The 13,025-nt window shown below is 42.2% G+C and overlaps 1 protein-coding gene across 3 annotated transcripts; it reads right to left on the minus strand.

Annotated features, from left to right (window-relative positions):
- Positions 1–230: 230 nt before the first annotated feature.
- On the minus strand, positions 231–12,698 carry parp12b (poly (ADP-ribose) polymerase family, member 12b). 3 transcript variants are annotated; one of them, XM_067490190.1, is made up of 8 exons: positions 12,186–12,698; positions 11,560–11,695; positions 3,804–4,074; positions 2,992–3,078; positions 2,174–2,263; positions 1,937–2,034; positions 1,685–1,805; positions 231–1,135 (listed from the first exon to the last, which is right to left on the minus strand). In XM_067490190.1, the coding sequence occupies exons 1-8, from the start codon at positions 12,497–12,499 to the stop codon at positions 951–953; spliced, it is 1,302 nt and encodes a 433-aa protein (XP_067346291.1). In that variant the 5' UTR covers positions 12,500–12,698; the 3' UTR covers positions 231–950. The 3 variants fall into 3 exon arrangements, with proteins under 3 accessions (XP_067346291.1, XP_067346290.1, XP_067346292.1); XM_067490189.1 differs by having other exon boundaries at positions 1,937–2,105; positions 2,174–2,300; positions 12,186–12,691; XM_067490191.1 differs by having other exon boundaries at positions 1,004–1,135; positions 1,625–1,805; positions 1,937–2,105; positions 2,174–2,300.
- Between the last annotated feature and the right edge of the window lie 327 nt (positions 12,699–13,025).

Raw genomic sequence — 13,025 nt, forward strand, 5'->3', positions numbered from 1 at the left:
TGAATTTTTACCTCTCCCCCAACGGTTAATTCTTATTTCGCATTGACTATTTGGAGCTAAAAATAGAAGATTAATTAAAATGTCAAACACATAACTTAAGTTTTTTATTTTGGGCATGTGCCCCAGTTTGGCCAGTGAAAAAATTCTAGCTCCACCCCTGAACACAGGGCATGTTTAAATTTGTGTCTGAACCATGCAGCGTTTGGGTCGAGTCTAGACATCACATCACATTTGTGAGGTTTCATAATTTATTTCACACAAGCATGAGAACAAAGAAAAAGGGAACAAACAGTGACAGGAAAGGCTGCAGTAAAAGTCTAATAATTCAAAATGGAAAGTTCATCATGAACAAGTCTGCCTTTTCTAAAGATTCTGGTTTCACATGGAATAAACTAATTCTAATTCAAACTAATTCATATGTTTAACCTCCACTGCATCAAGTGTAAGGAACAACAAGAATAAAAATTATGAATAAGAATAAATGCTGAAAAACTGGTGCTAATATAAAAAAAAGCCTCCAACATGTTTAAACTATAATGAAAGTTACAACTGACGTGAGGATGATCAGAAAACAGGTGGTTCATGATTTGTCCTGCATAACTGAGCCTGAGGTCGTGACCTTAATGTAAAAAGAGCCTTAGAGCTAAACAAATAAAATCAATTTCTGATTCAGGTAGATGTGAAACCAGAACTTGTAAACTAGTAACAAGATTAAATTGAAATGTTACATGATTAATACAGGACTGATAAAGAAAAACTGTTTGCATTCAGTCAGTGTCCTGACAATTTCCCTCTGCTGTAAGAACACGTTGTTATGTGACCAAAGGTTCATCCTCATACACTCAGGTGAAATTTTGGACAGAACATCAGGACAAACCATCAGAAACTTGAGATATTTCAGGAAGACTGAGCGATGCTAAGCTAACGGCAAAAACTCATCAAATTGACAGTTAAAGATAAAGTTTAGCAGAACTTAGATCCATATCTCCTCCAGCTCGTATCAGATCCAGCAGGACCACATCAGGCCCTGGGTTTCCCGCTGAAACCTGTTTCTCAATCTCGGCCACAGACACAAAGACAGGACGCCTCCGGACTCTCCTCTTGGTGTTGTGTTTGTAGTTTCTCTGGTACATGTCTGCAGTGTAGAAGAAGAAGAAGAAGAAGAAGAAGAAGAAGAAGAAGAAGAAGAAGAAGAAGAAGAAGAAGAAGAAGAAGAAGAAGAAGAAGAAGAAGAAGAAGAAGAAGAAGAAGAAGAAGAAGAAGAAGAAGAAGAAGAAGAAGAAGAAGAAGAAGAAGAAGAAGAAGAAGAATCATCAATCAGCTTCGGGTCCACGTAAAACCTTCAGCATAAAAAGTCCCTGATGATCACGTGTCTACCAAGCTAACAAACAAATAAAATCTGTTTGCTTAAGGCCACATAATAGACTTGTTAAAGAATGTTGAGTTTTGGATCTCTGGACTTGCTTTGGGACAACAGTTGGGACTTTGGACTTGTTTCAAGAGGATCTGTTTTGCCTCAGCTCTAAGCTGGTCTTTACTTGATAAACTTGACTTGAGACATTTCCGCCATGTCTTTAACCTACTTATCTTTACTGGGTCCTGGTACTTGTTCTGGGGGAGTTACCTGTCTGGACTTTTGCGTGACTTGGTCCCTGTTGTGACTAGAGGAGACAGGATGTGGTACCTGTGAAGTTGATGATGTACTCTCTGTGTCCTTTCACCACTTTGACTTTAGCAGCTCTGTCAGACACATAGGCCTCCTCAAGATTCCTGGACGTCACTGACGTTGCTCGCTGCTTCTCATCCTGAGGGAAATGTGGACATCACATTATTTTTGCTACTACTGAATTGGGTCCCCAGACCTCTAGAGCTCGTCCTTCCACCTCTGAAACACCTCTACTGTACCACCTAAACCTGACTCAGAGGTCTGACTCACCATCTGCCCATACTCCAGCCAGTTACCCTGGTCCCCTTTGTAGTACCACTTCCACTTGGTCGTCAGCAGGTAGTGAGGCGGCTTTGTTACCGAGGAAACTGTGGAGAGACGACGAACAGGCTTCGAGTCCCGAGTCATGGTCAGGAAGTTGACAGGCTGATCTCCAGAGCTACAAACAGAGAAGTTTTAGCTGCTGCTTCTTATACAACTAAATAACTTCAAACTGTGACCTCTGACCTTTGAGCCCGAGATGGGTCACAGAAGTCTCGCTCGATGTCCTCCATGTGCTGCAGATCGATCCAGACGCTGCGATCAAACACCTCCCACCTGTAGGGCAGGTGGAAGTGAACTTTCCGACACTCGTCTGCACAGAGAATTTTAAGCACAGTCACATCTGGACAACACCAGAGTTCACCAAACTATTATGTATAGTGTTTAAGGTTTACATCAAATTAAAAATCTGTGAAAAATACAACCCAAAATGTGAAAACTGACAGAAATCAGCTTAAACATAAACACCACCTTGTGCTTTTAGCATAGAAATATATTTTTTTAAATACAAATCAGATGAAATAATAAATAATAATGTATAATCATAAGTTAGCTGTCAGCACATAAACTTAAAATCAGCTCCATGATTGTAACAGTCACCTTTGACACGCTTTTTATTAATTAGTTTATACGTTTTGCCATAATTACCACAATCAGAATTGTTAAAATGCATTGTTTTCTTAGTGGAATACTCCACTATTATACCACTTAAATATTTAAGTGGTACTTGTATTGGAGAATATTTTAATTTTCAATACCTGCATTTTTATTTGAGTAATGACTTTATGTACTTGTAATAAAGTGTGTTTCAATTTTTATTCTGATGTCATGTCTTCACTGTAAACGTTACTGTTCATATTAGAAGAGATAAACTTTGGCGCCAACTGGTGGAATTAACAGAAAATGGCAGCTGCGCTGATCCAGCTGTGAATCATGTGACGAACACATCAGACGTGTCCTTGCTCCTCTCAGAATAAAACGGGGAAGAAATTATTTAAACTCACTATGGAACCTGCAGCTGTTTCTGAGGAAGTGCAGACAGATGTTCATCTCATCTGCAGCAGGTTCACTGACCCACTCTGGACTTTTCTCTGAGACAAACAGAAGAAGACATAAAGGGTCATGTTGATGTGGATCAACTCGAAGTCAAGTCAAGTCAAGCTTTATTGTCAGTTCTTCCGCATGTACAGTACATACATACAGGGAACTGAAATTGCATTTCTCACGGATCCATGGTACTTACAGGTAGTTCTAACAGTGGAGCTAAGATCTACATCACATAAATATAAAAATATAAAATACACTATACAATTCAACTCTACAATAAGGGCATTGGTGAGTATACTAATAAAAGTACAATACAAAGTACAATGAAGTAAAAGCAGCGCAAGGCACATGGCAGAGTGCAAACCAGTAAAGTGTACATCAGTGCAGGTAACAGAATTAGTGCAAAAAAAAAGACACTACAACAAACTGAGACCAGAAACATCGAACACACCACACTTAGCAAAGACAGATTACAGATGTTTAGTTTCAGACAGTCTGAGGAAAGGGGACAAGAGGAGGGCACAAGTCTCAGACCTGGTCCAACTAGGTCCCATTAGTCATCGTGAGCTCAGGTTTACCTGACTTCAGAAATGTGCACAGCTGTGTGAACAAACCTTCACCTAAAGGATGGATTTTACCTCCAAACTCAAAACTTCCTCCTGATCTGACCTAATCTGAGGATAAGGTGTACATATCCTCAGGATTGAACGTTTGGTGTAAACCTGAGCATTTAAGTGGAAAGAGGTTCGAACAGGTGTGTTGTTCCTACCTGTGGAGGTGGAGTCAGCAGTAGCAGCAGCAGCAGCAAGGTTGTGGATGTTCCTGTAGATGGAGGGCAAGTCCTGGATGATGTTTCCGCTCAGTCCTCGCTTCTCCAGCATGCAGCGTCCGTGCTCGTCGACAGTGTGATGTCGTTTACACCTGGATCCGAACAAACAGTCACCCTGAAGGAAATGCTGACACAGGTGAACCTTGGTACAGGTGTTCTGGAAGGTGCAGCAGCCATGAGGAGTGGAGCCTTTGTTGTAGTGCAAACACACCTGAGTGCAGAGGAAATGAGGAGCATTGAAACAACGGCGACTAAACTGGGACGAGACAAAGTGAAGAAATTTACCTTTCTCATTGTTGGGGTGTGATGGAAAATCAAGTATGATTAAATGATGATTAAATTTAATCCTTAGCTTTTACCTAGTTATAATACCAACTTGTACTCAGTGTACTTGTGTACTGTAATGTTTAAAAGATATTATGTTGTTCAAACTTTGTATCACATATATGTTTTGTCTCGAAGTGTTTGCAGAACTGCTACAAGGTCAGTTATTGTCTAACAGCAGACCATCCCACACTGACCCTGACCCAGAGATACTCCATGCTCACAGGTGCTTATCAAAGTGCTGGAAAGGGAAATGTTTTCCATAAAAGGAGAAAGGACCGGGGGCAGTGTCCTGAGGGTGGAGGATGGTCTGCCCAGAAACAGAAGGTTATAAAATTTTGTGTGAATGTATGAAGTTTAGAACTGCATAGGATAGGGAATTGAAACTCTGTCTATGTACTTCTCTCTTGCAAGATAATAAAACCCTAAAAGACATATTGGGTGTTGAAGCTTCTTTACTAGTTACACATGAGGTATCTAGGACCAGAAATAGTCACTTTTGCCATGACAATTTGGCGTTGTCGGCAGAATCTGTGAGTGGCCGTCGGGGAGACAGTGGACAGCGGTCAGCGTGCACCCTGGAAGAAAAAAAAAATTCAGCCTCCGCTGAAAGGTTGGGTGTAGAGACGGAGGACTGGACACTGCCCCCTGCTAGCTGCCGCCAGATCTACGAACTCAAAATGAACACTTGTCAATACATACAGATAACGGGTGAGTTGTAAAGAAGTTTCTAAGTCAATTTTGTTAAACTTGACTCCTAGTCAATTGGGGAGGATAAGTGACATTGATGTATAGCCTGAGTGGGCTAATGACTCCTAGTTGATTGGGGAGTATAAGTGTCATTAACCAAGTTGGACATAGGGGCCAACAGGTCTCAGTGATTAGGGACTTTAAGTGATAGTCATAAAGCTAGTGTAACGGGAGCTTATAAAAGATACCCTCACCCTCACAGAGATGTCTGTGTTGAATTCCGTGCATGGAGTCCCATGGGAAACCGGGGAAGTAAAGGGGCTTGGACCCCGCAGGGTCCGATTGTTGGGATTATGGAGACCAAGTATGGTGACAAAAGTCTAAAATGTTTGAAAATCTGGATTGAAGATTTTGGCTTTCCTCAAGGAGGTTCTTTTAGTAAAAATCAGCTAACAAAATTAGAAGAAAATCTGTTTAGTCAGGAAAAGAAACTAAAAACCAAAAAGAGAGTGTCACAAAAAGACATACAATTGTGTGAGTTACATAAAGAATGTTTGAACATGTGGAAAACTGAAGCAGAGAATAGGGAAAGAAAAAGAATGCAAAAGCTTATGACAACTGAACCGCATAGAACAGATAATGCTGCAGTAGATAAATCTGTTAAGTCCAAACGCATTTTACCACCATATACTCGCAGTGTGTCTTCTATCTACCCAGATATCACAGCGCTGAAACTGGACACCGACCTGGACTCCTGCCCATCAGCAGCACCACCACAGCCAAATCAAGGAGCAGAAGGAGGACGGTATCCAGAACCTGATTCAGCCACCTCCCCTGAACCATCGGATTGGCAAGCCGAATGCAAACCAGATCGATGAAGGAGGAGACCCGAAAAGTTGAATTTAATGCACCTATGATTGAAGTGGCTGGACCGGAGGGCCCGCAGAGCCTGGACTGATGACGACGTCCGTGCAGCAGGGAATCACCTGCCTAATCCAGCTGATTCTGGTCTCATTTTTGCTCAGGAACTTTATACGTTCTGCAGAGATTTCAGACCCACGGGAGCAGAACTGAGATAACTTTTGGTAACAAAAGCAAAACCATCTGATCTGCAGAAAGTCATGGCGAAGCTGCCACAGGCCAACTGCAGGTGTAAAAACTCAGATTGGGAGCACGGAGATAATGCAACATACAGAGAAGCTGTTAACCATCTGGTTGAAGAATTTAAATTAAAGTTCCCAATGAAAATTGATATGATGAAAGTAATTGATTGCAAACAACATGAGAATGAAACTGTGGTCGATTATCTACATCGCCTGACTAATGTATTTGATACCCGCAGTGCAATTGAACATCCAACGGACTTGGGTGATTCTCCAGGGCCGTGGGAAACACACCTCACAAGCCACTTCATGAGGGGACTTTTGCCTGAGTGCGGCGGTGACCTCCATAGGCGTAGATGAAGGTGCAAGACTGGAGGACCTTTGGGAAAGATGCCATACATGCCCAGACTCAGTCTCGCAAGAAGAACAAAAGCAAGGAAGAGAGGGGCCAACGTGAACTGCACCTGGCAACCGTCACAATGTTGAACAAGATGTCAGAGGGAAAACCTATACGTCGGAGAGGACGAGGCTTTGTAGGCAGAAATGAATGTAATAAATGTGGACAGAAAGGACATTGGAGAAGAGAATGTCCATATAAGAATGAGAAGTGTCCTTATTGCCATCGCAGAGTTCACGGAGCGAAGAATTGTCCTAAAAAACCATCGCCAAAGGCAGACTGACGGGAGGAGGAGGGGCTGGTGCTCCAGGGACAGTTCCTGATGACTGAGCAAAAGGAGGGAGGTGATGCACACACTGACATACATTGCAATGAAGACATGCTTACAAACACATACACTGATCTGCTAACTAACTGCAATGAAGAAATGCTTGCTCAGACACAAACTGACAATTTGCCAGACAGATGCAATGAAGAAAGCTTGACAAAGCTCGCACATGCTACAGTAAATGTGAATTTGCTTGAACAATGTGTTTCGTTTCTGGAAGCTAAATTTAAACCACCTGTAGAAACATATACTCAGTATAGTCAAAGTGAGAATACATTTCCTGAATACACACTGAAAGTAAATGGTCAAGAGGTGCCATATTTGGTAGACAGTGGAGGAACTAGGTTGACTGGTAACTTTGTGTACAGTGTTGGGGTTTCTGGAAAAATGCAAAAAGAATATTTAACCCAGGCATTGCCTTGTGTTGATTCTAAATATCAACCTTTCAAACATGCATTCATGTTATCAAAATTGTGTCCCGTCAATCTATTAGGACGTGATTTAATGATTAAACTTGGGATTTGTTTGATGTCGACATCAGAGGGCATAAAAGTATTCAGTAATTTGGATTTGCAAACACACACCATGGTGAAGTACAGTCCTGATTCTTTGTTATATGTATGAATGGAAGTTGCAGCGGTCTGTTTTGTCTGGAGAGTTACTCTCACGTGCACGTGCTTTATTGTCTCCGATTAGCACAGAGTTCATGTCAGATGGTGACTTACATTGTACAGTTCATGTTTCACATGGCCCTGATGTTCCTTATGAACAGAGATGGGATTCAGTGAGGTCTGACAAATTAAGTACAGTGTTTTTATACTGGTCACAGATGTGCACTGTCTGTCTCTCTCAATGATGAACAAAATTGTCTCTATGATGTCTCAAATGCTGTTCCCCACATCTCACTGGCCAAGTCAGAATCAGATGAATGGGAAAATTTAGGCTATTTTGTGAAAAAGTGTTCTTCTGTGCATGACTGGAAACAACTTTAGACTGAATCAACTGTGATGTTTTCGTCGTCTGCTTGTGCGTATAGACAGTCTTTCACCTCTCTTCTGCATGCTGCACGCGTTGTCTCTCTAATGCCTGAGCAGAGAAAATACACACACACACACACACAGAGCTCCTCTTTCTTATCAGAAACAGAGGCAGCGACCGTACCAGCATTAAAGAGTGTGCCGGAAACTTTGTGGGCAAAACATAAATATGATGTAGGTTTAATAAATAATTGTGAGCCAGGTTTGATAACACCAAAATTGACCTACAGGCCTAAGAAACGTCACTACCCCTTAAAACAGGAGGCTATTGACGGAATTACTCCTGTGTTTGAATCTCTTAGAGATGCAGGTGTGATTGTTCCCTGCAATTCGAGTCCATGTTGCACTCCCATTTTCCCTGTCAAAAAGATCAGAGACAAAAGCCAGCCCACTGAGTGGCGCTTTGTTCAGGATCTGCAAGCGGTATATGCTGCAGTTCAGCCCAGAGCTAACAATGTTCCAAACCCTTATACTATTCTTTCACAAGTTCCACCTGATGCTCAATGGTTCTCAGTTGTAGACCTGGTGAATGCAGTTTTCAGTGTGCCTGTTCTTCCTGAAAGTCAATTCTGGTTTGCTTTTTGGTTTGGTGATTGTATGTGGACCTGGAGCCGGATGGCACAGGGTTACTGTGAATGTCCACAAATATACAATGAAGCTTTATGCAGAAGTCTTGAATCTCTCACTCTCACTCCTGGTTCTGCCTTGTTGCAATATGTTGATGACATAATGATCTGCAGTCCTACATGTGAACAGTGTGAGGCGGATACAGTTGCTCTGCTTAAACATTTGGCGGATAAAGGCCATAAAGCCAGCTTATCTAAACTTCAGTTTGTACAACGGAGAGTTGTTTTTCTTGGTCATGTCATCACAGCGGAGGGAAAGTCTCTTGCTGAAAAACGTGTTGATGCTATTCAGAATCTACCGAAACCAGTCACTAAGAAACACATGATGTCTTTTCTGGGAGTGTGCTCTTACTGCAGAAACCTTATACCTAATTATGCTGTTCTTGAAGCTCCTGTCAGTGCATTGATTCATGGCAAATCACTGAAATCACATGACACAGTCACCTGGACTCCGGAGGCAGATAAAGCTTTTGTTGATATGAAACTTATCTTGCAGTCAGCTCCCACTCTTGGTCTGCCTGATCCTACACAGCCCTTTGTGCATACTGTGGATGAGAAAAACAGCTGTATGACTTCTGTTCTCTTGCAACAACACGGTGGTAAACTGAGGCCCGTGGCCTATTTTCTAAACTTGATCCAGTTACTGCTGGTCTTCCTCGCTGTTTGAGAGCTGTGGCAGCAGCAGAAAAAGTTTTTCTTTCATCATGAAACATTGTAGGATATTCTGATCTTACTTTGCTTGTTCCACATGCAGTTTCCATCATTCTTTTGGAACAAATGACTTAGCATTTGTCTACAACCCGCTGACTGAGATAATACTGCAGCAAAAGTCGCAAAGAGAGCCACGTGGATACATGCCATCCATTGTAAGAGGGTGCCGGAGCCTGTGGACGACTTCTCCCCGGCTGTGCACGACGCTCACCGAAGGGCAATAGCCTCGAGGGAGCCAGGAAGCCAGTCGGAGGAGAGCACTCACTAATTTACTCACACTTAAGGTTCTCCCGGTGATAAGGAGGACGAGTGCAATTGGCTGTGGCTGCTATCTGAGTCCCCAAGCAATGAAGAAGGGGATAATTAAGTGAGAGTGAAGCAACAGTGAGTGGAACATCATGGAAAACAGGATGAGACTCCTGGTGTCAGGGATACTGCTGATGTGCACCTTAATCCTGTGGACAACCCTGCAGTCAGGTATGCCATGGTAGACCAGTCGAGTGAAAAGCACCCTTGATGCGGGAGCACTTGAAGCAGCCAAAGTGGCCATAATAAAGAATCCCACTGGAAACCTTTGGTTGACTTATATGAACTTTACAGCCAAAGGAGTGACAAATTCATCTTGTGTGATGTGTGCAGCTGCCAGACCTCTTCTGCTGGCAATGCCCGTGCCCTTCAACAGCTCACAATGTTACAATCAACTATTGCATTCTGACTTATTCCATGGAGATGAATCACTGTTCAAGAGAACCAATGTTACAACTATCAATGGATGTGACTGGAAAGTCCTGCATGCTGCTGCACAATTACCTCTGGGAGGACTCATGTTGTACTTTTATTCCAAATAATATTGCACTTGATGGAAGTGTCACAAAGGCACTTGAGGGTCTTAGATCCATCAGAGAAGAGTTTGCACAGAACTCTGGTGTAAATTCTAGTTGGACTGACTGGTTTGACAAGATATTTGGCAAATGGAAATCTGTCGTATTGTCTCTGTTTACTTCTGTACTTGCTGGCCTGACAATCTTTGCATTTTGCGGCTGTTGTCTTATCCCATGTATAAGAGGTTTAATTATGCGAGCCACGGAAAGTGCTATGACTCATCAAATGGCACTTGTTGACTTGAGATCTGCTAATGGTAATGCATCTCTTTTACAGCCAGACATTGACTTGTACACAGACTCTAGTGACAAAGATTACTATGCTTAAACTTGTGTAAGGTGATTTAAACATGCTATATAATACTTTCTAATCTGTGCTTAGCTCTGTACCCAACTGACGTCTATGTCACACAAAAACAGTGCCTAAATTTCCCATACATTATGACGATGTGTATTGAATTTCTGTGAATTTATACATCTGATGCCCATTGTTGTGTGTCTTATGATAAAAATGTAATCAAAAGGAGGGAATTGTGATGGAAAATCAAGTATGATTAAATGATGATTAAATTTAATCCTTAGCATTTTACCTAGTTATAATAACAACTTGTACTCAGTGTACTTTTGAAGAATGTTTAAAAGATATTATGTTGTTCAAACTTTGTATCACATATATGTTTTGTCTCGAAGTGTTTGCAGAACTGCTACAAGGTCAGTTATTGTCTAACAGCAGGCCATCCCACACTGACCCTGACCCAGAGTTACTCCATGCTTACAGGTGCTTATCAAAGTGCTGGAAAGGGAAATGGTTTCCATAAAAGGAGAAAGGACCGGGGGGCAGTGTCCTGAGGGTGGAGCATGGTCTACCCAGAAACAGAAGGTTATAAAATTATGTGTGAATGTATGAAGTTTAGAACTGCATAGGATAGAGAATTGAAACTCTGTCTATGTACTTCTCTCTTGCAAGATAATAAAACCCTAAAAGACATATTGGGTGTTGAAGCTTCTTTACTAGTTACACATGAGGTATCTAGGACCAGAAATTGTCACTTTTGCCATGACCTGGGGACAAGTCAATTGTATTCATTACATTACCTTCATTACAAGTGCAATAAAAATCATTCATAATGAATCATTTTAATCATTCATCATAAATTGGATTTAATTTTGTGTAGTTATCAGATTTAATAGTTATAACATTATTTGATTTTAACTTAACATCTTAGTTTATTTTTATAAAAATTATAGGAAATTTAATTTAGAACTACTGGGTTCCCGTCACTAGTCCAATACAGTCAGGACAGAAACTACTTGGAGAAAGGAGTGAAAGCAATGTGATGTTTGTACCTGAGCAGGTGAGTCCGCCTCATACAAAAACATCAAAACATCCACAATTATAAAACAGATCAAATGTTCAGGAAACCTGTGACAGAGCCCAGGGGTCCAGATCGTAAGACCCTTTGTTTTAGAACCTTACAGGTCAGCACTGAGATGATGGAAAGCTGCTCCACATCAGACAAACTGCTTTCAGAGATGAGCAAGACATTTCCAACTTTTCTATAGAAGCATCCCAGGGGTTTGGAGTGTGACCTGTCTCACCTCTGGCAGCAGTGCAGGGTCGTTCTGCAGCAGCAGCAGGAAGAGGTCATCTTCACTGAGCATGTGCAGTGTCCACTCCCTTAGCAATTGATAGTTATGATCTGATCGGATGTCATGGGACAATTTACATGGTTTCCTGAAACAAACAACAACCTGAGATCAGTGTTTAATTGATTCTACTTCTCTCTGATAGTCATCCTCATTTTTTGTTCGGACTCAAACCAGACAAGTTTTCACCACCAGGAAAAGGTTGTAAGGTGCAGTTTAAACAGTGAGGTTAACAGTTTTTATTCATCGGTTTCACTCCTGATCAGTTTCGTTTCTCTTCAACTTTGTTTTGTTTTTTAAAGTTTCATTTCTGCGGAAATGAAACACCTTCATCAGCTGTTCTGTTACGTCACTTTGAAACCTCACTGAGTTTGATCAGTTATACTGCAATCAGAAAAACCATATAGAAGCGTAATTACAGATTAAAAGAATCCTTTGAGTCTGATCAGTCCGCAGCAGTGAGCAGACACACACTGCCCATAAACGTATTTTTCTATACATCTGCCTTAACCACCATAACATTAGTTTATCTCTGTGACACACCTAGAGGTCTACCTGTGCGCGTACGCGCGGCTCACCTGCCTTTGCCGAACCTGCAGGTTCCGTATATGAAAAACTTGCAGAGGTGCAGCGCCTCACACCCCCCGCAGCGCCCCTCTTGCGCGTAGCTGCGGCACAGCCGCAGGAGCGTTCTGGCCACCACCCTGGGTTCGGTCCCGGGGCCGCGGACCATTAGAAAGCGGGGGCAGTGCTCCACGATATAGCAGAACGTTTCTTCGCTGATGTTGCAGCGCTGCAGCAGATTCCGGTGCAGCTGCAGCAGCTGCATACTCCCTCCGCTGCTGCACAGGACGCTGGTGGCGAGCAACACCTCTCTGCTGTACTCGGACATGGTGCCGGATCAGCGACCTGACATTCACTGAGCGCCGCCCGGATCTACCGGGGAACCAGGAGCTCCGAGACAAACACGCATCCGTTTTAAGCCTGTCACAATAAAAGCTTCATTATAAAAAAAATTCTCTCCAAACTGAAGTGTCTCTGGGCAAGACACTGAACCCCTAACAGCCCATTCCCATCCCCAGCTGTGCAGTGCCAGTCAAAGCCCGGTAGAAATTGGGGAGGGTTGCATCAGGAAGGGCATCCGGCGTAATAACTGTGCCATATCAACATGCGTACAATGATTCGCTGTGGCAACCCTGAAGTCACGGGATAAGCCAAAAGGACAAAGGAAAAAAAAAAGGTGTGTGATGTGATAGTTATCAGTATGTTAGAGAAGTGAAATGTAGAATGTTTCTAATATCACAGTAAATTACGGTACACACAGCAAGAATACTGCAGTAAGTTAATGGAAAGATTTTATACAGACATCCTGTGACCAAAACTCAGAAATTAGAATCTGTATTAACACAAAAGGCCCC

Source organism: Channa argus, chromosome 21 (assembly GCF_033026475.1).
Source record: "Channa argus isolate prfri chromosome 21, Channa argus male v1.0, whole genome shotgun sequence".
In the NCBI taxonomy this organism is placed as follows: domain Eukaryota; kingdom Metazoa; phylum Chordata; class Actinopteri; order Anabantiformes; family Channidae; genus Channa; species Channa argus.